The sequence below is a fragment of the Macaca nemestrina genome, chromosome 8 (assembly GCF_043159975.1).
Source record: "Macaca nemestrina isolate mMacNem1 chromosome 8, mMacNem.hap1, whole genome shotgun sequence".
In the NCBI taxonomy this organism is placed as follows: domain Eukaryota; kingdom Metazoa; phylum Chordata; class Mammalia; order Primates; family Cercopithecidae; genus Macaca; species Macaca nemestrina.
In genome coordinates, this window is record NC_092132.1 from 137,386,557 (window position 1) to 137,414,326 (window position 27,770).

General features: G+C 36.2%; 2 protein-coding genes across 9 annotated transcripts in view; one reads left to right on the forward strand and one right to left on the reverse strand.

Annotated features, from left to right (window-relative positions):
- The first annotated feature begins 2 nt into the window (after positions 1 to 2).
- On the forward strand, positions 3 to 17,671 carry LOC105463738 (CCR4-NOT transcription complex subunit 7). 4 transcript variants are annotated; one of them, XM_011711007.3, is made up of 7 exons: positions 3 to 179; positions 1,601 to 1,812; positions 3,652 to 3,845; positions 9,497 to 9,658; positions 12,026 to 12,170; positions 14,345 to 14,455; positions 16,006 to 17,671. In XM_011711007.3, the coding sequence occupies exons 2-7, from the start codon at positions 1,696 to 1,698 to the stop codon at positions 16,132 to 16,134; spliced, it is 858 nt and encodes a 285-aa protein (XP_011709309.1). In that variant the 5' UTR covers positions 3 to 179; positions 1,601 to 1,695; the 3' UTR covers positions 16,135 to 17,671. The 4 variants fall into 4 exon arrangements, with proteins under 4 accessions (XP_011709309.1, XP_070924695.1, XP_070924694.1 ...); XM_071068594.1 differs by having other exon boundaries at positions 12 to 27; XM_071068593.1 differs by lacking the exon at positions 3 to 179 and adding an exon at positions 414 to 625.
- The window catches only part of LOC105463741 (zinc finger DHHC-type palmitoyltransferase 2), a 111,947-nt gene continuing 101,168 nt past the window's right edge, over positions 16,992 to 27,770 (reverse strand). For all 5 annotated transcript variants that reach the window (XM_011711017.2, XM_011711013.3, XM_071068592.1 and 2 more), the window contains one exon: positions 16,992 to 26,616. The gene's annotated coding sequence lies outside the window, so the exon portion shown is untranslated. The remainder of the gene's footprint in view (positions 26,617 to 27,770) is intronic.

The window sequence follows — 27,770 nt, forward strand, 5'->3', positions numbered from 1 at the left end:
ACGTGCGAAAAGCGACGGCGCAGCACGGTACGGCGCAGCTCTTGCTCGCCTTTCCCCTTGCTGGGCGAGAGGTGTCTATGGGGCACCCGCTGCCGCCGCCGCTACCGCCACCGCCACCGCCGCCGGGTGCTGTCTCTATGGCGAGGAGGAGGAGGAGGAGCGCGAGCTCAGCGACACAAGTAGATCTTGCATCCGCCGCCGCCTTGCGGGGGGAGGGGCGGGTTAGGGAAGTAGAAAGGGGGCGGGGACGATGAACCTGAGAGGGTGCGCGATGGCGCCAGCTGGAGTGCGGCTGGCGGAGGAAGGAGTCTGGCGGCGGGTGGGGGGCTGGGTAACTGGGGCTGGGGGAGTTTGTCAAGGGGTTGGCGCGTGGTGATGACGCAAAGGCTTTGTACCTGGGGCTTCGAAGTGGGACGGAAATTGGGAGTGGAGGGCGGTGGCCTAGATCCTCAGCTCTTCGTATTCTTTCACGCAGCAGTGCTTGGGAGTCAGTGTAGCTCCAGTCAGTGTTATCAGCACCTTCGCCCTGGCGCTCTGCCAGGGAAGAGAGTTATCTATGACTTGAATGCGTCGGTGCCGTCCTCTCGTTTCTCTGGGAACCTGCAGTACGGAGATGCTATCTCCAGTAATGAGAAGGCCTTTGGTGCCTCTTCGGGGCTTCTGGGACTGCAGTAGAGAGAGAGGTGGAGGAAAGCAATGTTAAACTACAGGGTGTTTCCAAATCTGTGTGTGTGTGTGCTTATGTGTGTGTGTATCGGGGTGGGAGAGTTATGAAGGAGGGGTGTCCTGGATTTCCTTTCGTTACTTTCATTTGGAGAATTCGAAGTTACATTTCTGATTCTTCAGAGTTTAGAAGACAGCCATAAAACCCTCTTTTTACCTTTTTTTTTTTTTCAAATTTATGTGGAAAATGCAGAAGAATTTGAAATTTCCCTGCCCAAGAATCAACACGAACTCTGTTTATAGAGCAATGTGAGCTGTATCTTTGGTAACCAGGGAATATGCTCTGAGTTTTAGACGTTCTATTGTGTTCTTTTTCCCTTCTGCAACTGCGAACATTCAGATAGTTTTCTGTGGCTGTTACTTTTTCTGAGAGCATTTACAAACATTTTTGACCCCTCTAGTCTAGTTTGAATAAATGGCAGTAAAGTAGATCTTGTAATCAAGTCGGATTTTGGTTGTATTGTTAATGAGGAATAAAAGTAAATACCACCTTTGGCATGGTAGCATCTGATCTTGTCACATGTGTATAAGTAATTTTTCATTTTTGTCTGGAAATGGATGGCTTTATAAAGTTTTATGCAGAGGAGCTGAACTCATAATTATCTTCAGCGGAAAGTTATAAAAATATGATTAGTATGTATGCATAAAAAAGTTATTTTAAAATAGCTGAAATCAGGACCAGGAAATCTGTGCTGTAGTCCTTTTTTTCCTACAGGCTAGCTGTGTGACCTTAAGTTACTTTCTAAACTTTGATTTTTTTTTATGAGTCAAGAACTTTGAATAAATAATCTCTTAGGTTCCTGTCAGATCATTCTGTGATTCAGATTTGATATATCTGGTCTTTATATTGTTTTTTTGTTTTGTTTTGTTTTGACAGGTACATAAATAAAGGATAAAATATTTTATGAAACAAATCTTCAATCAAGTATAACATTTTGATGCTTGGCATCTAGACTCCCTTGTACCCTCACTATGCCAGCGGCAACTGTAGATCATAGCCAAAGAATTTGTGAAGTTTGGGCTTGCAACTTGGATGAAGAGATGAAGAAAATTCGTCAAGTTATCCGAAAATATAATTACGTTGCTATGGTATGCCCACAAGCAGGTCTTTAAAACGCTTCATATAAAGGAGGAAAAGGAAATTTTAAAGTCTTGAGTTCAGCCCTTTTGGTTGATATTTTTAGGGATTAATTTCACCGTGAAAAGAAAAATTTGTCACTGCCCTCTAGCCAAAAACCATCAGGAATACACCTGTGATTTGACAGGTTGGGTTTATCCCTCACTGCAGTGAGGGAAAACGCACTGGAATTCCTGGGAACCATGGGCCATTTGAATAAGAGGGCGTTAGAAAGGATTTGGGCTTGTGTCAGGTGGTCTTGGGGAAGGTAAGGGAAGCAGGGCTTTACTGTGGATTGGATGTGGTCAGGAAGCCAGGGTAATTCTGTGATTGGATATCTTACTAAGTCTTAAATGAGAGACTAGAATGAGGTTAAAGCTGCAGAGAAGGAACAGTCATTCATTTAGCCAGGATGGAGATACTTGGTCATTTTGTGGTTTGACATTGTTTATTTTTTTGTCCTTGTTTGGACATGATTACAGAGTAGCCTTATTTGAGGTTGACCTTCTGTGAAATTATGTTCAACAGGAGAACATTAGGGCCTAGCTGTGAGTGCCAGATCTGCTCCAAGCAACACCAAAGCCTAGCTGGTAGTACCACATGAGCTCCCAGAAGCTAGGGAGCTCTTTCTCAAACAAAAAAAATCAAATGTGCCAGTGAAATGTTGTTGGTCTGCAATTTGTTTTCATAATTAACACTGGAGTTCCGTGAATATACTGTGTTACTAAGCAACTCTGCTTTTGCACGTGCTGTTTAGTCTGCCTAGATTGTCTAACCAGTTAATGATTTTTCTTCTTTACCTTTACACTATTTCTGTTAGCTACCTGTTTTCTGCATCCACTAGATTATTATTAGCTCCATAAAGCAAGTGCTTTAATCGTCCTTTCTCTCCCAGCACCTAGCATAACACATATAGTATCCAATAAAGTGACTGTTGAATTGCACTGAATTTAGAGAAATAGTGATTTCTTTACTGTTTCATAGTGACTTGATAGGTAGTTTTTATTCTTAGCCCTAGTTTGAATTCTAATACTAAACTGATGTATCTTTGTCTCAGTATTTTTAATAAAAATAAACAAATGGATTACTTTGGGGAGGAGCAGGTTGATTGGTTAAAACATGAATGTTTGTAGGTAACATACTGTTTAATAAAGGTATACTTAGCCATGATTAGAACTAAAATTGTTTTCTTAACCAGTGGAAATTCATAGTGATCATTGATTTCTCAGATAATAAAGAGTGGCAACATAGAGAAGTGATAACATCCTACAAGAGTGAGTGGGTAGCATGCTATTCTTGACAACATGCTTTCTGTGGACTATAGAGAGAATATTGTTTCAGCCGGAGAAATTAGGAAGCTAATGATGTTTTTCTTAGGATTTTGGTGTTGAGAAAAACCTTGTCTCAGAGAAGCAATTGGAAAGTACAGGGCGTTTTCCATTCTTTTGAACCAGTTATTCAAGAAACTTGGTTTTAGCATTGGAATACTGTGAGCATCATTTCACGTATCTTTTGGGAGATAGGCATTTATGATTTTCCCCCCTTTCTTGGGTATAGAGTAAGTATTTGGTTACGTTTATCACATGTATCTCATACGTAGTAATTTTTTTGATACATTTAAGAAAAGGTTATTAAGTCTATAGAGTTTTATGGTTCTAAAAAGTGAGGTTCTTTCTAGTTAAAAGATACTTTGTAATTGAATATAAATGTGTAGAATATCATCTGTAGGATTCTTTGATTTGCATCAAAAGAATGTGTGCACTGTAGTTTTGACTGTTCAGTACATAATGAATCTTAAAACTATTTTACAGGACACCGAGTTTCCAGGTGTGGTTGCAAGACCCATTGGAGAATTCAGGAGCAATGCTGACTATCAATACCAACTATTGCGGTGTAATGTAGACTTATTAAAGATAATTCAGCTAGGACTGACATTTATGAATGAGCAAGGAGAATACCCTCCAGGAACTTCAACTTGGCAGTTTAATTTTAAATTTAATTTGACGTAAGTGGGAAATAACTGTATAACCCAAACTTTTTTTTTCTTTAATCTTAGGAATTGATTTTCCTCAAGTATGGTGACATGCTAGGTGAATTTGGTGTAGTTGTACTGAAAATATGTAAAACTTAACATTTCAAAAGCATGGTTTTCTTTTTTACTATGGGAACAAAAAATACTTTTGATGTTAAAGATTTTACATTTAAAATATGACTGCAACTTTTTTTGTATTTGGAAAACTTTGGGTATTGAAAGTACTTCTGATAGAAAAAATAATCTTACCACATTAGTTTAGTTTTACTTTGAAAAATTTTGTGTGCAGTTTGAAATATAGCCTTTTATAATATTTATCCTTCTTGTAAAGATTTTTATTGCAGTCATATTCCAGTTTATGAGTAGATTACATGTCAAATGCAGTAAGACGTTTTTTGGAACCTTGGGTACGTTTTCCTTTCAAGTCAGTACTATATAATCATTATGTTGCCACTTCAGCCCACAAAAGCTCTCTTAATTTACATATAGTAGAAATAGTAGTGTCCTTGACCTGGTGTTTATCGTATGTCAGAATCTGCATTCTAACTCAAGCCCTGGGTCTCCACCCAGTTTCCTTAGTTTTAATATTTCTATATTATTATTAGAAGTAGTCTTGATAGCTGAGGGAAGTTTTAAGAGTGTTTTTGGAGAAGGGCAGATTATTTGCAAACTGTAAGTTGGGTGAATAAAATATTTAATACATTCTCAGTATAGCAGGACCTCAAATGTCATTTTTTTCAACATTGTTTCATGGTAACATTCAGAAAAAATAAAATTGATTTCTGACCCGGGCCACTACCTGTGTGGAGTTTTCCACGTTCTCGTATGTATATGGATTTTCTCCCGGGTCCTCTGATTTCCTCCCACATCCCAAGGCTGTGCACGTTAGGTGAAGTGGTGTGGCTAAGTTGTCCCAGTGTGAGTGAGTAGGTGTATCTTTGTGAGTGCACCGTGCCACGGAATGATATGTTGACCAACGTTGGTTCCCACATTGCGCCCTGAGCTGCCAGAATAGGCTCTGGCTTTCTTCACCACTCAGCTGAATAATGGAGCAAATAATTATCTTACTTGTTTTTATTTATTGTTCTTAAATTTACATACAGCTCACATTTATTTCAGTATTTAATATTAGAAGTATTTTGGTCTTTATCTAGAAGTTTGGTGATTTTTTTTGTGACCAGCAATAGGCCATAGGAACTTAACTTTTGTTTTTATCAATTAGCCTGTGGTAAAAATTGGTTTCGTTATCCATCTTTTGGCTTAAAGTTGCAGTTTCCAAGAACTTACTGATAACGTTAAGTGAGTACTTAACTGTATGTTGCAATGTTGCATTGTTCTTCTATTTGACATCCCACATTTGTGCCATATATCATAATATCTGATAGGAAAAATAGTAAAAGAAGCTGTAGGCAATTAATGGTAGTGCCAATATATGAATTCTTTCTTCCTGTTCTTTGTCGAATAAACAAAGATATTTAATATACACAATTTTACGAAAGTAGGGCTTAGGAAAAGCAGAGTAATGATGTCTGTGTTATAGTAGTATGGCTTATAATTACACTGTGTTTAGCCTGACTCTCCATTTCATTCTTTTGGGTTTAATAATATACTCTCTGTTCGGAGACCAAGGCAGGAGGATTGCTTGAGGCCAAGAGTTCTAGACCAGCCTGGTCAACATAGACTCTGTCTCTACAAAAAAAAAATTAGCCAGGCATGGTGGCTGTGTATCTGTCGTTGTAGCAGTAGGGAGGCTGAACCAAGTGGATTGCTTGAACTGAGGAGTTCAAGGCTGTAGTGAGCTAGATTGCACCACTGCACTCCAGCCTGGGCAACAGGGTGATACTTTGTCTTTAAAAATATCTATATCTATCTTTACACACGTACAGACTACAGAACCTTATAAAGTAAACTTTTCCAACCCGTGGCCCAGGATGGCTTTGAATGTAGCCCAACACAAATTCATAAACTTTCTTAAAACATTACGAGATTTTTTGTTGTTGTTACTTTATTTAATATGTGGCCTAAGACAGTTATTTCAGTGTGGCCCAAGGGAAGCCAAAAGATTGGACACCCTGGTTATAAAGGGTGAAAAGTACTCCACTCAGACTGATAACCTTTTATAAGAACTACGGCTCTGAAACACTGAAAATTGCCTGCTCTCCTTTTTCTCAAATGATAAACCTTTATTAAAATTAGTTCTTTACCATTTCATTTGCTCCATGTTACTTTTTTTTCAAATGAATTAGTACATTGTTTTTAAATTAGATACTATTGTGATCTCAGTACATGAGAAGGAGGTAACCCATCAGCTTCTCAGTTTGAGTAAAATTGAGTTTCCTTTTCTAGAAACACCTTTGTTCTGGTAACAACTGCTTTCTTAGTACAGCATCTAAGTGACATTTTTTCTTTCTTACTCAGAAAGGACTGCTAAAGTTTACTGCCAAGTTTTGCTACCATTTACACCAGGGGTGTCTAATGTTTTGGTTTCCCTGGCCCACATTGGAGGAAGAATTGTCTTGGGCCACACGTAAAATACACTAATGCTAACAATAGCTGATGAGCTAAAAAAAAGAAACACAAAAAAGAAAATTCTCAGAATGTTTTAAGAGACTTTACGAATTTGTATTGGGCTGCGTTCACAGCCACGCTGGGCACCCATTGGCTGCAGGTTGGACAGGCTTGATTTACACTGATGTTAGGAGATGTTTACGGAGAAGGATACAGTGAAAAACAGTAGGTAGAAGAAGTCATTTGGAAGATAAACCAGTAGTGCCTAATACAGAGAGAGCACCATGAAGAGATTCTTGGAAATTTTGAAGAAAGAGAAAATTGGCTTCTTAATGGGGTGGCTAGAATGTGTGTCAGTTACAGTGCTAAGACACTAGGGATTTAGTACTGAGGAAAGTTGGTCATGGCCTTTATAACTCAGTGTTTTGTAACTCTTCTGTTTTCTCTCTATTGCCAAAGTCTAAGAATTAGAATTATTAATACTGATCAATGTATGGGAATTCTCTCCAAACTGAATTTGGAGTTGATATATCTATGAAAATTGAAGTGGAATACTGATGAGCTGTGAAGAAGAAAAGCAACCCGTGGAAATAATGTCACTGATGAGTCAAAGAGGGTTAAAAATAAATTTTTAAAAAATCACTTTGAGGCTGGGCACGGTGGCTCACGCCTGTAATCTCAGCACTTTGGGAGGCCGAGGCGGGCGGATCACGAGGTCAGGAGATTGAGACCATCCTGGCTAACACGGTGAAACCCTGTCTCTACTAAAAATACAAAAAAAAATTAGCTGGGCGTGGTGGTGGGCGCCTGAAGTCCCAGCTACTTGGGAGACTGAGGCAGGAGAATGGCATGAACCCGGGAGGCGGAGCTTACAGTGAGCCGAGATCATGCCATTGACTCCAGCCTGGGCGATAGAGTGAGACTCCGTCTCTAAATAAATAAAAAGTAATCACTTTTGGTGATTGCAGTATTTCTTGATATTTGAGAGAATTATTTAATAGCATAGTAGAAATTACAGGGCATCTTGGGTTCAGTGGTAACAGAAAGGATGCTGATGCTTCATTTAAGGAAAGTGGCAGTGTAAAGAAGGAGATGGAGAGTGCCATAAGAAGGGAGGCTGGATGCAGTAGCCCATTCCTGTAATCCCAGCACTTTGGGAGGCCAGTTGGAAGCCAAGGCGGACAGGTCACTTGAGCTCAGAAGTTCAAAACCAGCTTGGGCAACATGGCAAACCCTTGTCTCTACAAAAATAGAAAAATTAGCCAGGCATGGTGATGCATATCTGTAATCCCAGCTACTTGGGAGGCTGCAGAAGGAGGATTGCTTGCGTCTGGGAGGTCAAGGCTGCAGTGAGCCGTGTTCAAGCCACTGCTTCCAGGATGATGGCCAGACCCTGTCTCAAGAATGGAAAGCAGAATCAACAGAATAGTGGTTTTTATTTTGTTTTACAGATAATACACAGACACAGTTGAGTGTTCACGAGTTAAGGAGTTGTATGTTAGGATAAAGATAGGCACTTGAGAAGTCCTTTGAGGAATGGCATGGAATAGCATCTAAGGCATTGGTAGCAGTTAGCTTCGGCGATGAGGCAAGCTGTCTTTGGAGTCTAAAGGAGAACAATCTTCACATAGGTAGATGTAAAGAAAGACAGGAATATTGGTCTGATATTTCTTTGTAAAGCAAGTGTGGGGTGAAGCCATATGCTGCAAGGAAACCGGTGAAGGGTGTTACTAGAAACTTGGAGAAAAAGGGCTAAACCACTTGCATACCTATACCTTGGCAAGTGGCCAAGAATGATGTGAGCCTGGAGAAGAATCTGTTTTTTATTGGTTGCTTATAGTTGCTAAGGCATGCCTCAGTGTGAGCATTGGGACCTGATGAGTGAGATTCTAATTTTTTGAGGTACATATTTTTAGCATAGGAAAGCTATGGTGTCACTAGAAAAAAACCAAAAATCAAAAAACTACTTCATTGGGTTTATTCTGTTACTCTTCCTAAAGGATATTCCAGGGGAGATTGACTTTTAAGTGATGTGGTTTCCTTCTGTTTTAAAGTATTTCCATTGTTAGCTTTGTAATTTTTCAGACCTAGAAATAAGTTGATTTCCAAAGGACTAACCATAAGGATACTTTTTGGCCCAAGTGAAATATACCCTATGGTTTAGTTTTGTCAAAAGTGTTTAATAGGAATTCCTTTTGCCAAGAGGTAGAATCCGGTATTCTTACAATTTGAAAAGTAAGTAAAAAAATACTTTTTCCCATATTCTCAAAAATATATCTGTATTTTGGTAGCTTTTTTGTTTTAATATTTCAGATACAGATATACTGTATTTTGGGAACTTTTGATTTAATATTTCAGATACACATATATTTGTGGTTGGAAATATATTTGTGGTTGGAGATGGCTTTCTTTTTGGCTTAAGTGAAGTCTTGAAGAATTGGTTTATATTTAGATTGCCTGGCTTGATTTTATAAGGCAGTCATTTAGGAATCGGATTGTTGGCAGAAGAAATTATTGCTGTTACAGCACAGTCCTTAACTTTAAACAGTGTTACTTATTGGAGCCATTTGCAAGGCTCATCATTTGTGAAAGGAGGCATCTCCTTCTTTAAGATGAAGTGTAGTTTAACTCGTCCACATGAGACGTTTTCTACCGGGTCTCCTTCCTGGTGCTGCTGAGAGCATGGGAGATGGGCATGTGCCCCGCAGCTATGGCTGCAGCTCCATGTGGCAGCCTTACAGTGGCTGCTGAGACTGAGAGTCTCTGAGAAAACTTGTCTGTTACTTTGTGATGGTAGCCCCTGGTGAGTAGAAGACCCTTTTCCAAACCCAGTTAAATGTATTTAAGTATGAAAGGCTAATAGAGTTAATAGTAAAGATTAAAATTGTACCTTTGGACTCTTTGAATGATTTTTTATTATTTGAAACACTTTTCTGAAATAATGACCCTTGTATTTAAATTGCATTTTTCTTGCATATATGTAAAGCATTGGAACAGCTGGACTCAAGCCAGTCCTCTGTCTCTTTTCCGGCACTGTAGTTACAGATGTAAGCAGAAGAACAGCTTGTTTGAAGTAATGGCATGTTTGAATGTTGTCTTTCTCTTTCTTCTGCCAGGGAGGATATGTATGCCCAGGACTCTATAGAGCTACTAACAACATCTGGTATCCAGTTTAAAAAACATGAGGAGGAAGGAATTGAGACCCAGTACTTTGCAGAACTTCTTATGACTTCTGGAGTGGTCCTCTGTGAAGGGGTCAAATGGTTGTCATTTCATAGGTAAAACGACTACATTGAAAATGCTTTTTGTTTTTCCATCTCATACTTGCTCCACACTTACCTGGGGCACTGTGTTAGGAATTTCAGGTTTAATTCTAGAAAGAGTTGACTGCCATATAGAGTTGTCTCCTAACTCTGAGGAGGCTAGTGTTGGTCTACTTAAAGGTTAATTTAAACTATGGGATCCATTTTTGCCTGTGAGAAGCATGTTGCATAGTGGAAACAGTACGGGTTCTCTACAAAGTGAAAGACCCCGGTTTAAATCCAGCAGTGCCTTTGGAATTGGTGTTACCCAGGGTTTTCTTTTACTGTTTCTACACCTTAGTTTTTAATGTTCTACAGGGGAAACCATTTATTTACATTTACAAAAATTTATTGAGTATTTACCATATGGCAGGCACTGAGATGAGATTCTAGGAATTAAGCTGTGAATAAAACAGACAACAATTATTTTCCTCATGGAGTTTATATTCTCATGGGGGTGGGCAGACGGTTTTTAAAAATGGAGTTCACATTGATTTGTTAGATAGTGATAAGTGCTATCACAAAACAGCATAGAAAATGCTAGGGATGGCTGTGGAGGTAGATTTTAATTTTTTAAAAAATAAAGTGATAAGGCATCCCTTTGAAGAAATACGTTGAAGACTTGTTTTAATGGTCACTAAGATAACTTTATAAACAGTAAATTCTCAATAACTGGTGGTTTTAAGTTCTTTATGGTTATGAAACTAGATTTTTTAAGAGTGTTTCTGGTAAGGAAACTAGTTCCGATTTTGTGAAATAGACTTCCAGGTATGAGAAAGAGTTTTCCCATCTAAGTAGACTAAACTGACCACCCAGGGACTAAAAGTAACCTTCAGAATGGTTACTTTCGTTAGGTTTTGAAAAAGCTTTATGTTACATAGATGTTAATACTCTTACACTTGATCCACTTCACACATTTATTTTAAATCTGAGTCTCCTTGGTTTAGTTTGTATCTCTGATCTGTGGGATGTTTATAGTGAAGGATTTCATGTGGGCAACTTTGATGTGTACTAAGCAGAAACTGTTGAGTTGTAGATACTGAACACACTGATTCTTACCTATCATCTTTTTTTGTCTCTTTTCTACTTGAACCCGTACCTTAGGAGACACAACTTAAGACTCTTGATACAAATAACTGTTTTTTAGTCATTTTTTCTTCCCTAGATATGAAGATGTAAAAGAACTGGAAAGTATTGTCCTATCCTTTTACTATATATGACATACTTTTTCATTTAAAAAATACTCCGACAAAATACAGTGCACTAGGCACTGGGGTATTAAGATGAATGAAAGCAAACAGGTTTCATTCATGTCTTCTTGGAGTTTAGAATCTAAGTTAGACTGATATATTTAAATATTTATTAAGATACAAGATTTTATTCCATTAAATATCATTAGCTGTTTTCCTCATGTTCTAATCTATTTCAAGTAATAAGGAATAGTTTTTAGGAAGTTTATAAATCCTAAGTGCTAATATGATCTTAAACTTTTAATGTTAGTAAGCAGATGCCTTATAGGCTTCCTGTCAGAGGTCCTGTAAGGAAAAGTAGACAAGGGATGGATGTGTCTACGTGGCCTGGAAGTGTAGGGAGACAGAAAGCTGTGAAAAAAGGCCAGACAAAGGGAGAAGAGGTCTGGATTTGAGAATGTAGGAGTTTGCATTTTATGATGAGGAGAGTAGTTATTTTTTCACTACCCTTCACTTCTTCCATGTGCAGCATTTCCATTAATAATGACTCTTAGGGAGCCGCACTGAGAGGAAGAGAATTGTGACGGAAGAGAGGGAGAGACGACTTAATGACATAGTCATTTAAGAGAAGTGAAAATACCTTGTTACAGTCTTATTCTTTGGATAATATATGTGACCACCTTATGAAAAAGATGGGATGTCTTGCATTACTTTTGCCTATCGAATGCCAGTTGTCTTGCTACATTTGCTAACTCCTCTGGCCAAGTTTCCATACATCTTTATTTCTCCATTTCCATAGTTATTTAAAAAAGTATTTTGAGACATCTATGGGCAGCTTGATGCTCTTTTGGTGTTCTCAATTCAAATATCAACAAACTAGTATTTTCGTGACCACAGGCTTGGTTTGATAGTGTAGATCTGTGTTGATATCTCTGAATAATAAAGTGATAAAGTTCTTAATACTGTAAAATGACAGCATTTTCCCATTATAGTTCTCAATGTTTGTTTTCTCTGTTCTTGTGTGCACTTCTCTTTAATGTTTTTGGAAGGACTATAGTGTGACTTGCTTAAATTTGAATCAGATAAACTTTTTTTTTTTAATCTTTATGGTATTTATGTGTCCCTCTTCTCTATTCTTTTAACCCTTTTATAGTGGTTACGACTTTGGCTACTTAATCAAAATCCTAACCAACTCTAACTTGCCTGAAGAAGAACTTGACTTCTTTGAGATCCTTCGATTGTTTTTTCCTGTAATTTATGATGTGAAGTACCTCATGAAGAGCTGCAAAAATCTCAAAGTAAGGCTTCAGGTGGCATTATCTATAGCAGCATGCTGTTCAGACCAAGGGACTGTCATGAGAGCCTCGGCTGGGATGTTGTTTTAAACCATATTTTACAGTATTACATTAAATGCAATTATATTATCTGGTCATGTGATTTTTTTTTTTCTTGCATACATGGTAATTTATAGGGAATTGTTTTTTCAGAGCTTCAGTATGTCTTGGCAGAAGGCAGAATATTCAACAGATTTCTAGCTTAGGTCAGATTCTTGTCATTGCTTGCCAGATTGAAAATCACAAACAAAAACAAACATCAGAGGACAGTGAGGCTCTCATATGCACACCAGTGTGAGTTCTTTCTTTCTCCCAGCATGCATAGAATCTCTTCTTACAAGATAGAATCTAAGGTGGCCAGAGATGTGCAGATGTATTCAGTAATGTGGCAAAAGAGTTTTTCTTTCCTTTTGGCTTATCTTGGCTAGAAATTATTGTGTCAGTTCTAGTGATAGGATAATGTTCCTAGGATAAAACTACATAGCTAAAAGGTTCTTTTTCTGGCCAAAAGATGTCAGCTTCTTACAGTTAAGTATGATGGGAAATGTGTAGGTCCTGCCTAGATAGTAGTAACAGTCTGACGCTGCATAATGTGTATTTTTAAACTCTAAACATTAATTTTTTTGTTTTTGAGATGGAGTCTCGCTCTGTCACCCAGGCTGGAGTGCAGTGGCGTGATCTCAGCTCACTGCAACCTCTGCCTCCTAGGTTCAAGTGATTCTCCTGCCTCAGCCTCCTGTGTAGCTGGAATTACAACTGCCCATGACCACGCCCAGCTAATTATTGTATTTTTAGTAGAGATAGGGTTTCACCACGTTGTTTACACTGGTCTTAACAGATAAGATGAGAAGCTTTCTTTTGGCCAGTGTTTACCTTTAACAAGGGATATGGTCAGCATATGACTAGAGAAATTTTCAAGAAAGGTTACTTTATGTTTGTAGCAGTAGACTTCTGTGTAATTTGAGGGGACTTCCAGTAAGTGAACTTGCAGTAGGGTGTCCCTTACTTGAGAAACAGTCCACCCTGTGAAAGCACACTGCATGCTGAGGCCTACATGTTTTCACTTGACTTTTTTTTTTATTGACGTCTGTATAATGACAGTTTTCAGGAACAGGGGACCAAATTATTGCTCGTTACGTGGTGGTTACTGGGAAGTTTCTAAGTACAGATATTCTCAATGTGTCCTGAGTAAGCTGCTATGTTAAAATTCAGGTTAACAACAAAGGTGCTTTTTGACCTATAGTCAGCCATGCTGTTCTATTCAGTTCTATTCTGTGTTCTCCTGAGCAGCTGCTAATGATACCTAATCCTCGTGCTATTTTTAGCACAGAAGCAACTGCTGTGTAAAGCATTGTTTCAAGCTGTGATGCACAGAAGGGCCATTTTGCTGGTGGAGGCCTTAACAATTTAGAGAAGAATTTTTGTTTTGTTGTTGGTGTTTCTTTACTTCACTCTCTATCCTCATTCTCCCCTCCCTTTACTCTCCTTCCCTCTCCTCCCACTTTCTTTCCTTCTGTTACTGTCTTTCCCTTCCTTTCTTTTCACTCTCATCTTTCTTTTTTAATCTTAGCAGTATTAACATAGGTGCATTATAGCAGACCACTCTAAGGAGTTGTGTGCATATACGCATCTTAACAAACAAAACCATAGTTAAGCATTTAGCATATTCTTAATGATTTGGTTATTCATAATGGCTTTGTTTTGTAAAAATTAAGTGAAAACTACAAATGGATGGTGGGAAGTTTAAGAAAATATGGAAACAATGGTGTTATACTAGCTATGCAGTTTTACAATTATTACTGGATTGATAGACCATGAGTGTACTTGATAAATATTACCCTATATATGGTCTGCTTCCCTCCCATATCTAGGAAAGTTATTTACTTGTCATACACCTTGAAACATAATGAAGATACATTTTCCCAATTAGGATCTTGTTTTCTATTAAATGATACTGTTTCCACATTCGACAAATACATTAGTAATTCACATTCTCTGTTTCTTCCCCCCAATCTTTATAAAATTCACCTTTACATACTAAAGTTTATTTTTGTTTTGGTCATTGTCTAAGTTTGTAATTTGTGAAAGTAGGCGTTGCAGTATTTTCCTCTTTGACAAGCAATTTTTATTTCTTCTAGGGTGGATTACAGGAGGTGGCAGAACAGTTAGAGCTGGAACGGATAGGACCACAACATCAGGCAGGATCTGATTCATTGCTCACAGGAATGGCCTTTTTCAAAATGAGAGAAGTATGAAGACATCACTGCCTTTTTCTCAGTTGGTTGTTAGGTTGAGAACATTAAAAATCTTATGGCCAAAGATTTTGGGCAACAAGTACCTACTAAGTAAAGATATATTTAGAGATACCATATGAGTCACATCCACTACACTTAAAAGTATTCAAAAATAAGTCATCTTGAAATGTAGTTCAGAAGGAACTGGGAGAACATGTGCATCATAGAACCAAAAATTTTAAAACATAAACTACCTGAGAAATCATGTAGGTCCAACCATATTATTTCTCAGGTGAGAAAACAGGCTAATAACTTCCATGATCAAACACATTACTAGTGGGAAAACTCCGGAGTTCTAACTCCCATTGGTGCTGCTTCTACAAGGCAAGGAATCTTTGTATTAGGTTTCTTCTAGCATGGCCCTCTTTTAGGCTTTAAATTGGTGATAAATATGTTATTTGCTCATGTCATTCTTCAGTGCTTTGAAGATTTTATAGAGAAGGACTCAGGCTTTTTACTGGATTGAGTCTTAAGAGGGGAGTTGAATTCTGAAGGGATAAAATAAATCCAACGTCCTAGTTGAATCAGAAACCCCATTAGGAAAACCCTCCTTAAATGGCAAAAGGCATGTTAGGTATGGAAGAATGGAACTTAATGAACCCATTATTCACTCTTAAGTAATTAAGTGATATGCACAGATACACCTAGCTATAGGTAAACAGGAAAATTGTGCAAAAACAAGTGAGGTTTTTCTTGGCTCTAAGTTTTCCTTTTTGCAAAAATTCTCTGTGGATTTGAGTATATTTTCTCTTAGACATGAAAGAATTGACTGAGACTGAGAATTTAAAAACTTTTGGAGCAATGTATTGATAATAGAAAGCATTAAAGCTGTTTTGCTAAGTAGTGTTGATTCAGAAGTGATTTGGACTATCCATTCATGACACGTAAACATTTTGTTTTGGAGTCCTTCCCATTGTTTCATTAGATAATTGAAATAACCTTTTAGATTTTTTAGCTTTGCATTTTAAAAATGTCTTAATGGTTTATTTAACTAAAGGTGGATTTCTGGCACTAATTTATTTGTATTTTTCTTGGCTTCTTCAATGACAGTAATAGAGTGTGAATGTTTGGATTTCACTGTCCATGACTTTACAGTTTATTTATAGCCAGCTCAGCCTTGCCTGTAGATTTAAGACAGCTTATGAACCTAAACTTTTTTTTCCCCACCATCATTGGCTTTCTTCATTCTTACTCGAGTATTGTTAAATTAATGGAATAAATATTTATTTATCCACGATGACAAATTCTTATAAAAATGGTCTAAATGGAAAAGACATGCATTTGTACATTTTTTTCATAGTCTCTTACTTTGGTTTCTGAGCTCTGTACTTTTGAGGACATTAGTTTTACTCATTGAACTGAAATGTGTAGCCTCAAAGGAACACCATAGAAAAGAGCCATCATTATCTCAGTGAACAGTCAGTACTTACATTGCTGAAATATAAATTACAAGTGGTTCCCTTTGGTTAAAATTATCTTTTTTTTTCTTCAAAATTCCTTTTTAGATGTTCTTTGAAGATCATATTGATGATGCCAAATATTGTGGTCATTTGTATGGCCTTGGTTCTGGTTCATCCTATGTACAGAATGGCACAGGGAATGCATATGAAGAGGAAGCCAACAAGCAGTCATGACATGAAATAGTCTTTTTATTTTATTTTGAGCTACACACATGCTTGTATATAGGTTTTATCTCTGGTTGAATCCCTTGAACAATAGACAGTACCTTTCCCCCCCCCTTTCATGGCCCATTTTATTGTCTACCTTTCACTACTAAGTATGACCGTTCCTATCTCAGATCTTAATAAAAAACAAAACAAAACAAAAAACCAAAACAAAAACTCATTCAGGTTAAATTTGGCCTTAATTTAATATACTTGTTAGCAAGCGTGTGTGACAGAGAGTGGGGAAAGCTACATCACTGAATATTTTGATAAACTTTACCTACTTGAGTTTGGTTTATTTTTCCCTTTTCCTAAATTGACTAGCACTGACTGTAATTTATTTCCCTGTTTCATGTCTCTCTCTTCCATTCTGCAGGAGTTTTAGCTATTTGAGATTGTGGACCATCAGTTTTGCACTTTAGAGAGTGTTTCTGACTCAAAACCTCTGTTTTATCAAAAATTTTGTTTTTTCTTGATCTTAGCTGGAAAAATGACCATCTGCCAACTTGACACAGTATTTACTTGGTTTTGACTCACAGAATATAGCATATTCATTGTGCAAACTGTCGATTCAGCGAAACTAAAAAAAAAAAGACAAGAAACTACTGAGGAGCTTAGTAACTGCTGTTTCTGTACGTAGTGTTTAATCTTCCAAGCACATCTAGTGTCTGTCAGTTTCTAATTGGCATGTGTAGGCTGCTCTGTGACTGAAGAATTTTCAAACCAGCTTTACACCCTTCAGGAAAAATCCCTTGTGATTGGATGTTTAGTATCTGCCAGGAAACTGGTACTCAAGATGTTGAAGCTACAGTTATTTTATGATAGCACACTTCCCTTGATCTGCTTATTTTTATTCCATCACCATTTACCCTTGTCTTTTTTTAAAATTTTATTTTGTAGCCATACTTATGATGCTTTTGATTTGTTGGTTACACAAATCAATTTTATTAAAATCCAAAGATAACAAGTCTTTAGGTATATTTTGTACCAGATTAAATTAGAAGACAAAAATTGCGCTTTCATAGTTGCTACAAAGGTAAATAATGGAGAGATTTGGTACAAAACAACAAATTATATATATATATATTCTCATATATATATATAGCTAATAAAATTACCTGAGGAGTGTAATGCTTGTTTATTTTTTTGTGTATATCTTTGCAATCTATTTTATATATATTGACAAAAGAGACTGTGAAATATTTAGCCATGCAGAATATGTGACCAGACCAGAGCATGTGTAGGAAGACTTTGGTAATCATTAACTGTACCCTGAAATGATGGACTACAAGTTATAATGTGTGTTACCTACACTTCAATCAGTAATATTAGCAAATCTTCAAATGTTAGTCACATTGGTTTGTCTCCCTTGTACATTCTTTATTCATGATATTACAGTGCTGTAACTGGGTGGTCCTTTTTAAACAAAACATTATTTGCAAAACAGAGGGTATTATTTGTTTTTAAAGCTTTTGTAAATAAAGGCTTCAAAATGTTTTCTTATAAATGTTGATGACTGGTGATTTTCTTTTGGAAATACTCATTTGGGGAATATTGTTCATTTTTATTTGGGCAACTCAACAGAATTCAGTAACTTCGTTCATTAACCCTAGATGATTATTAGTCCATTAATTGAAAAATCAGTCTGAGTTTTCTGCATTTCAAGTGTTGGCTTATTCTTGTTCTTTATGAGTACCTCAACTAGCTAAGTAAGGATTTCTATTTCTCCTTTCCAGGAATGCATTTATTCATAAGGATATACTTAAAAGGAAATACATCTGGTGTAACTGTGGCTCTTTAAAAAATCTAACACAATGTAGCAAGTTTCTGACTGGCTGCTTTTCATTTTGTCTTTGCTAAAAAGGAAGTGAAACTTCTTTTCGCTTGTGATTTCAGTGTTAGTTTTTATTGAGAAAACTAACATTTATAGTTACCTATTCTTTGAGAAATCAATGTGAAACCTTTTTAGTAGCCACATCGTTGCTCAATCTCATAACTTGTATCAGTTCTGGCTCTGTCCCTAAAAAGTATAGATAATCCCTAACTTAACTATCTTTCAACTTAATGATTTTTCAACTTTACAGTGGGTGTATTGTAACCCCATCAAAAGTTTAGGAGCTCCTTAGGACCTATGATGGGGTTACAGTTTCTACTGAATGTGTATTGCTTTTGCACCATTGCAAAGTCAAAGTTTGTAAGTTGAACCATTGTAAATTGGGGGACTGTATGCTGTTGTCTGCATTAAATGAATGTTAGTATTTTTTCAGATGTAACCTCATTGTAGGTTGAGTACCTGTATAGTATTTTATAACTTCTGTAGAGGAACATTTTGACTTTTACTGGGTCTAAGCTTTACTTTATTTTGTTCCAGACAGTCTGAATGTTTGTAGAGTCTAGGTTTTAGATGTAAGATATTTGGATAATTTTTTTAGTGTTCCTGAACCATTAATTACAGACTCATACAGTCTGTTAAGTCTACTAGAGCAAGGGTTGTCAAACTATGGCCCGCAGCCAGAATCAGCTTGCTGCCTGTTTTTGTGTGGCCCATGAACTGAAAATGGCTTTTAGTTTTAAATGGTTGGGAAAAATATTCAAAAGATTATTTCCTGACATCAGACAATTACATGAAATTCAATTTTTAGTGTCTATAAGTTTTTATGGGAATGCAGCCACAATCATTTACATATTATCTATGGATACTTTTTTGCTATAATGGAAAAGTTGAGTAGCTGCTACAGAACCTGTTTAAGTCTGTCTTGTTTCACATTGCTGCTTGGCAAGCTACAGAATCATGGTGATGCAGATATAACCTGAAAGCATTTAGAATGCCCTGTGTATTGCTAGATTTGTTACTTTTTCTGCTACCAGTTCATGCCCTGTATCTCAGAACAAGAAAAGTACACTTTGATATGTTTTCAAGGCACACTAGAATATGGACTATTTTATTATATGGTGGTATGTTACGTTTATAATGCAATGACACTGTAACTGGTAAAAGAAGATTGACAGTATCAGACTAACATCACAATATTCCCAACTCGTGGAAAACAAGAGTCAGAAGAATTAGAAAATGTAAATGAAACATCATAGAATTTCACAAAATAAAAATGAGGCTGCAACCAAAATGTTTACAAGTGGCCAATTTGTTAGCCAAGCAAAGAAAACCATTTACTAATGCTGAATTATATCATGCTTGAAGACTAACCAACCCAAAGAAATGTGTCCAGAGAAAATTAAGATATCAGCCTTTTGATAACAGTCATTTGAAGAATGAGGATTTTGGACACAACATCAAATGATACCATTAATTCTTTGCCTCTTACTAGTCAGTACTGCCTAGCTTTATTTTATGAGAAACCATTGCTGGATTTGAAGTGACTGAAGAATTTATGGAACTACAAGTGGGAATATTTTCAAAAAAGTTGAGAAACAGTACGACCTGAAGTGGAATCTACTAAGATGTGATGCAACTGATGCTGGGAAAAAAATGCATGGAGCAGGAAAAAAGTTTATTTGGTCAAATTTATAAAGCTTGTGAAAATGTAAGTTGTTTAAAGCCTATAGCTCTTTCACTTGATTATGCATCAGCAGGTAGTTTGCAGGAAATATTGGTGTTATTGAACTGGTCAACAGTGAACTTCATTTGCTCTTGTGGACCTAACCATCTTCAGTTCTATAAATTTTTTGTGAGAAACAGAAACTGAATATCCTGATTTGATTTGCCACACAGGCATTCAGTGGCTTAGCAGTGCTAAAGATTTATTTTTATTTTTTGGGTTCTTGGCTGACATTGAAATTTTTCTGAGTGAGAAGAACCATCCTCAAACACTGTTTTTTAACACTGAGTAGCTTTGGAAATTAGCTTTTGCCACAGACTTGAAAATGTTTCTTAATGGATTTGACCTGAAATTACAAGGTAAAACAATATAATATGGTAAATTCATTTCAATAAAAACTAAAATTTAAATAACAAGATTGTCAAGCTGCTTTATATACTTTCTGTGCTATCAGAAGTCAAAACAGTGCTCTATTGCCAAATCCATTTTTAGTGGATATATTTTCCTGTAGCAGTTTTTTGGACCTTGATGCAGTGCAAAGAAAATTTTTAAATTTTAAAAGCATTTAATTGCAGTTGAAGACTTTCCTCTTAATCTTCTGTTGGAAATGAATCATCTTGAATGAATGACATGCTAAAGGGCAAATACCAAAAAGATGAATTCTACAAATGCCTTACAAGTGATGAATATGCTTAAGTAAAATCACATGCTCATGGGTGGATGTGTCAGTATTTAGTATCTCGACCTATTTGTGTGAAAAGACACTTCCAAAGATGAAATACATGAAATCTCATTACACATCGGCATTAACAGATTAACATTTTCAATTTATTCCGATGAGGGAATACCAACTTTTAGCCCAAGTTGAACAAAGTGTTACCTCCCCTCCCCTGCCAAAAAATCCCATTATTCCCATTAGTAGACCTCTATTACTAAAAAAAAAAAAAAAAACTGTACTCGATATTTTGAGTTTTCAATTTTTAGAATAAAAATTTTGTAAAAAGTTTCCTTGTTTGAGTACCTTAGTAATGTCCTTCACGTTATCTTAGCTTGCAAAGCCTCTAATATTTGCTACCTGGCCTTTTTAAAAAAATAAAAATTAAAAAAAAAGGCTTGTCCACCTCTCTACTAGAAGAAACTCAAGGGTCTGTATCTGTCCTGTTTGCTGTTTCATCCACATTGCCAAATGCAGTGGCTCCTCTGGGTAGACAACCTGAGGTGGAATCAAATTATGAATGCATGTTATCTCATGTCTATAAAATAAATGTGTCAGAATTTATAAATAAAGGGATAGGAAACATACTGATTATTGTGTGTCAGTGCTTTGTAGTGAAGGCCAGTTCACACATGCCATTTGCTACGTTGGTGTAATTTATATGAGAGCTTCATTTATAACAATGTTACCTGTCATTTATTTTTCTGTTAAGACATTATAGAAATGTAGGACTGTACACATCCAAGTCCTGCAGAATTTTCATTTCAGGTTTTAAAAGTTAAAAAAAAAAGTCACCATAGAGTGAAAATTCCAAAAAACAAGATTCATTTACATTATCACTAGATAACTTCCATTTGTTCTAACTTGTATTATATGATTTTCTATAGCATTAGTCAATTTAACATTTAGTATAAAAGCAATTGAGCAATTTCTCTTTAGAAGTCCATTTCATTGCTTTGTATAGTCATAGTCTGTAGGTGAATGAACAAGCTACCCTTCTCCAAAATTACTCTACATTTTCTTTTTAAAGATAAACTGGTCAATACTCTCCTTCCTGGTATGGAGGAATTTTTTGTACATGAGAAGCATTCATGAATATAATCTGCCCTCTTGCTTTATTGTCAAAGGAGGGGAAATTCACTGCTTTCACACTCTTCTTTTTTGGCTCTTTCTCCCAAAAGATAAGAATCTATATTTGGTACCATACCAAGAAATTGGAGTTCCTTTAGCTTCAGACAATATCATCATGGCCCCCAAATTGTTAGGAAATACAAGTTTGCAAGACTCCAAGGGGACTTAATATTTTATATCTTACTAGTCATGTCATAGGTTTTAAGTGTTTTTGACGGGGAACTGTTTCACTCATGCCATATACCTGTTTTGTTTTTCTAAAAAACTAATACTGTAAGTTGTTAGCAGGTATCTTGTATCACTGCAAAACCCATGCATCATAACAACTTGTTCTTGAGCTATATGTGTGTACATAGGCTTTCCTTCCATTCATTGTAGCCATTCTGGGGCTGTCCTCTACTTCTTGCCTAAGTATATGTTTTTAAAATAACTTTAGCACATTTGCATGCTACTCCAAGATTACTTTATAATTAAGGTCGCTTTTTAAAGTACTCAGCTTTCACACAGTAAGTGTTTGATTAGTTCATTTAAGATGTTTTTAATAGTACACTTTAGGGAGCCATACATACTGACAGAAAAAAGACACGAAATCTGAACTGACAAAATAGCCTTGCTCTCATAACTGAGTAAAATACAACAGGAGAACTGACACATTCTGTATTATCTTTAAATTCAGCATCAACAGAATTTTGTGTTTGAAGTAATTACTTGAAGTATATTATGCTTTTTTTTTTTTTCAATTAAGCACCTTTATCCATCAAACAGAAGCTATTAAGTATTAATAATTTCAGGTAGGATTCAGCTCCTGGTACTGTTAAACCTTACCTGGAAGATGCAACATAAATCATAGGTTGTTTTCATAAACCATAAAGTAGTAGTATTTTTCCTGAGCAATAGGGAACTAGCCATAAACCAGGGCTTAAAATAACTTATAACAAGTTTCCCTTTGGTTTAATTGGTACTCAAACCACTCAGAAGATTAGTCTTAACAGACATTTTCCCCCAAATGTAAACAATACAGAAATACTGAATGCTGGCTATGAACAAGAACATCAAAACGATCTATTTTTGAACATTTTTCACCAGTTTGTTTTTTGCCGTCACTTTCCTGCAACAAGAAAGGTCTGCAAATGATTAAGTGTCTTCTATTGGCATTGCCCAGATTATTGTATTTGAACTTTTTGCTGGTATAGGAACAATTCTCACAGGGTGTTGGTGATTGAGCTATTAGATACCTGGACTGCATCATCGTAGTTGTTTGCTCACATTTCAAGGGGACTATTTGAGGAAGGAAAAAGAAATGGGTGCCCTGTTTCAGAGTCTCCTGCAACACTGAACATTATTCTGGGAGATACTTCATGTTCATAGTTCTTGATTCACAGGAGTTTCTTTGAAACAAGCCTACTTGATTTCATCCTTTTGGTGATGTCCACTGTTTACAACCCAGGGCACTACCATAATAAAAAAAATAAATCTTATGGAAAAGAGAAAAGGAAAATGCATGGTTTGCAACATTATAAAGTATAATACAATTTCCTGTGTTCTGTAACACAATAAGATCCTTTGATAATAAATTCCAGAGGAAATCTGGTGGGGAACAGATTGCTCAGTTGTGAAATCTAGGTTAATGTTGGCTTCTACTTAATGCTTTTCATGGCGTTACAAGATCAAATTGCTAAAACTCACAATAAAAAGTAGAATCTAGCAATTTTTACCAAGACAAAGTGAGAAAATCCTAGTGGTATCTTTGTAAAACAGTAACAAATACTTCAGGTGTGTAACATAGTCTCCTTCCACATATAAGAGGAAATCGGTGCTGAACTGGCTAAGTATGTGGAAAAGAAGTATAAAACATTTGGGATTAAGCCAGGTGGTCGTCTGCTTAGGAAGAACACATTTCTGCAGAAAGATATTAAACGTGTTATTTGTGAAAAATCCACTTGTTGAAATGTCACTTTGGTCAAAATATTTGCAGATCAGAATCTGTAATCTGACTGTGTGGGTGGAATGGTTGTGCTGGAGTATACCTTCATCATGATTTACAATGTAAACTGCTTTGCATTTACCATTTTCTGAGGTTTGTATCTATGTTTGATCAAAGGTATCAGAACCATCACTTTTACAAACAAGTATCTGACAATATAAGTATATACTAAAGGATACAGTTCAGAATCAGCCGAGCAAGTTTACATGTATTTCAAAATAGGGAAAATCTGCTAGTTTATAACATAATGGAGTAACACGTTTTTCATGTTTTCTTGAAGCATGAATCACGATTACGTGCCTAATTTTTTATAAATATGATTTATATCTTTGATTTCCCTAGTTTTTTTTGTCAACGTATGCCATATTTCCAATAGTTGTCTATTGATTACAGTGTACTTGAGTTTTACAGTCTAATTGTCCTCAGAATCACTGAACTACTACGAAGTAAACACCTTATCTTCTCACTACCCCTCCCCCAAAGACCTATGTTATGACCACACTGAAGACATGAATTTTGCCATTAGTAGCTCTAATAAACTATTAGGGAAATGTATGCTTAAAATAATTTATATTGTCAGTGCAAAGGCAATTTCTTATAGACAGGTAATGAAGGTGATCAACCACTTTATTAGGGTATATTAGGAGTGAATTCATGGATATGAACTTCCTTGAATGCATCATGATTGTATTCAGATGCAAGTTAATATATCTTTGAAATAACAATCCTCTTCCTTACATAATAGCAAATAACTAATGTATATGAAGCATTGGTACATTATTTTTAATGCAAAATTTCTTAAATCTTGATTCCTATATAGTAAAATCTATAAAAACAAGAAAAATAAAAATTACCAGTTTAATGGACAATAAGGACAGTTGAAGTATGTGTCTTCAAGTTCGAGTTAAGCCATTAAATTTTTTAAAGCAAATACTTAAAGGTAAATTTTATATAAATATGTACAAAATGTAGATCTATTTATTTAGCACTTTGTTCTCTCAGATAAATTTATATTGCATATCTAATAAGATATGCAAGTATCTCCAAAAATTATAACTCCTATAATTCAAAACAAAACAAAACAACCCTTTAAAGGTTATTCACTGTATGAAAACAGAAAGGGAACAATTACAACAATGAAATTGTTTTAACTTTTTCAAATCTGATTCTAATGTGCATTGACATATATTTAATTGTAGAAAAGACTGGGGGAAAGGGGCGTAACAGTACTCTAGCAGAGTAAAGGATAAAAATCCCTCTTTTTCCCCTAGCTTCCAGTTTGACAAGAGGGAATACTTAATCGAATCCTGTCCACCAAAACAGCTAATAGTACTGTGCTTTGAAAAAAAAACCTGACTTCATATAATTCTTAATACATCCTGTGCTGCTGTTGGTTTTAAGACTTCTAGCAGTAGCTATAGGTTCCAGTCTGGCACTTCAGGTATTTTTTTAAATGACCAAAACGTGCTCTAAAACGAAAGTTAAAATGTTATCATATTTTCTGAGATTTCTTGAAGCAGATTGTCAGATGAAACTCGTTAGCTTAAAACAAATCTGTAAAAGACTGCAGATTTTTCTACTGTTCGAAGAATTGCACTCTGACTATAAAATGGACTTGGCTGACATTGTTTCCTCCACAATTAATATAAAACTATACTTTTAGGAAGGATAAGTAATTGCAATGATCCTTTATTCCATTATCCTCTGGCCTTCTAGTTTATTTTGTGTTGAATGTTTGGTTTAACAAAGATTTTGAAAAGTTTATCACCATTTTCTCTTGGATTAAATACCAATTACTTAGTTGGTCCAGTTTTAAAAGGTAATCTGCTTTAAATTCTCAAAATCAGTACCAAAAAAACATACAGAGTATTATTCTAATTGTTAACATTTACATAAATTATACTGGACTCAAGAAAACTTTTTAAAAATAGTGCATACAAGGCACAAGAGCTTATTATATTGACTGAAGCTGAACATTCTGGCATCAACAAACACACCATTTTAGTTTATCTCAAACTAAATTTCCAAACAGCATCCATTTTAGTTCATGTTGAACTAACTTTCCAAAAGTTGTATGATTTTTATTTGATGATTTGCATAATTTAATCTTAATAGGTGTTTAAGGAAAAATATAGTTTACCTGTCATAATTTTGATGAGATGAGAAACAAATAATACAGATATAACTGGAGGGTAAATCTATTGACCTATTAGGGATTCTTAAGAGAAATTCAATATTTTTACTATATTCAACAGGAGAAATAATCTAAAAAGAGATTTTTAAAAAGCCAAACTGACAAAAGAATGTCATAAAACAATCTTCATAATTGCTATTGTAAATTTCCCAATTTAAGAAGATTAGAAGAGATGAAAATATATTTCTGATGTAATAGAAATGTACTGTATTCTGACAAAAGTATTCCAGCCAACTGCTTTAAGAGGGAGCTCAAGCTTCAATGTCCACACATTTTCCAGCAGAAAACAAGGGCTGGATTTAACTGAGGCAAAAATGGCTGAAGATCTTCAACTGCAGGCCACCTGGACTCTGTAATGAATTTTCATAATTATCACAGTTCACTCAGTCTGAGGCTGGATTCACACCAGAGGAACAAAAAGAAGTATGCTTTGCCACTTCCACCTTCTTAAAGGTAAGTTTTATGAATAACGCTTATCATTATAATGTGACTTGAAATCTCTGAAATCTTAATATCTTAATAGTCTCCATTTTCAGATTCAGAAGATCAGATCATTAATGGACTTTCTATGTCATAAACTGTGCTACCCATGTATTTGGGTAAAAACTGGTCCTTGAATTTATTCCAAGTTTTTCGGAGAAGATGTTTTCCCTGTTGATTAATAAACCAGAACTACTTTTAATATTTAATAGGAATTTGCATTAGTTGTAACAATGTGTGTATTGGGTCCAAAACATGTTATATTTTAAGCAATGGCTTGGAGATAACTGATCAATTCATATTCTGCATTTCCAGCCAAAGGGATATAGGCATAACTGACCAGTGGCACCTTCCTGTGGGTAGCCTCTTCCATCATCTGCAGCATTGATACCTTGAAATGAAACAGAAAACATGAAACTACTGTGTTAACCATAAACATGCAAAATGAACCAACTCATTTCATAATCTGTTTCAATAGCATCCCTCATTCAAAACTGTTGACCATGCTAGCAGGCTCAGTAGATGTGTTCTTGAATACACACCTCTACATCAATACTGCTCAAACTTTAATATGCATATACAAGAGAGGATCCTATTAAAATGCAAAAAAAAAAAAAAAAAATGCAGACTCTGATTCAGTAGGTCTAGGGTAAGGCCTAAGATTCTGCATTTCTATCAGTCTTCCAGGGCATGACAATGTTGCTGGTTTGGGGCTACAATGTGAGTGGCAGGGTTCTATGTTGTTAGCTCTGCATTCATCTGAGGCTGAATGGAGTTGAGGAGTGGCAACTGAGTCGGGAAGGACATCTAGCGAAATGATTTTGAAATTTCATGTGCATAGAAGCACAACTTTTTGTTTTGTTGTTTTTCGAGACGGGGCCTCACTCTGTCGCCCCGGCTGGAGTGCAGTGATGTGATTTTGATCTCAGCTTACTGCAAATTCCGCCTCCCTGGCTCAAGCCATCCTCTCATCCTCCCACCTCAGCCTCTGGAGGCACATGCCACCACACCCAGCTAATTTTTTTTCTTTTTGTATTTTTGGTAGAGATGGGATTTCACCATGTTGCTCAGGCTGGTCTTGAACTCCTTAGCTCAAGCAATCTGCTTGCCTTGGCCTCCCAAAGTGCTGAAATTACAAGTGTGAGCCACCATGCCCGGCCAGCATTTTTTTATTTATACCATATGATAGGAAAGGTTGGTAAGCTAAATTTAATTTACTTTTCAGTACTAACTATGGGTTTAGGCACATTATAACCATCTGGAAACTGCTGAACAAACAAATATTTTATAAAAAGTGGTATCATTTACTAATGTAGTTCAAAAATAGGAGAGAAAATATGAAGTTTTTTTGTTTGTTTTTTGTTTGTTTGTTTTTTAAGAGTCTTGCTCTGTCACCCAGGCTCCCAGGCTGGAGTGCAATGGCGTGATCTCGGCTCACTGCAGCCTCCGCCTGCCGGGTTCAGTTGATTCTCCTGCCTCAGCCTCCTGAGTAGCGGGGATTACAGGCATGCCACACCACACCCGGCTAATTTTTGTATTTTTAGT

Bases quoted from the DNA above. Each gene is read 5' to 3' on its own strand.
- LOC105463738 (XM_011711007.3), top strand. From the start codon at position 1,696: ATGCCAGCGGCAACTGTAGATCATAGCCAAAGAATTTGTGAAGTTTGG. The intron at 3,846-9,496 runs GTAAGTGGGAAA...TTCTTCTGCCAG, and splicing joins AATTTTAAATTTAATTTGAC to GGAGGATATGTATGCCCAGG. The intron at 14,456-16,005 runs GTATGAAGACAT...ATTCCTTTTTAG, and splicing joins CCTTTTTCAAAATGAGAGAA to ATGTTCTTTGAAGATCATAT.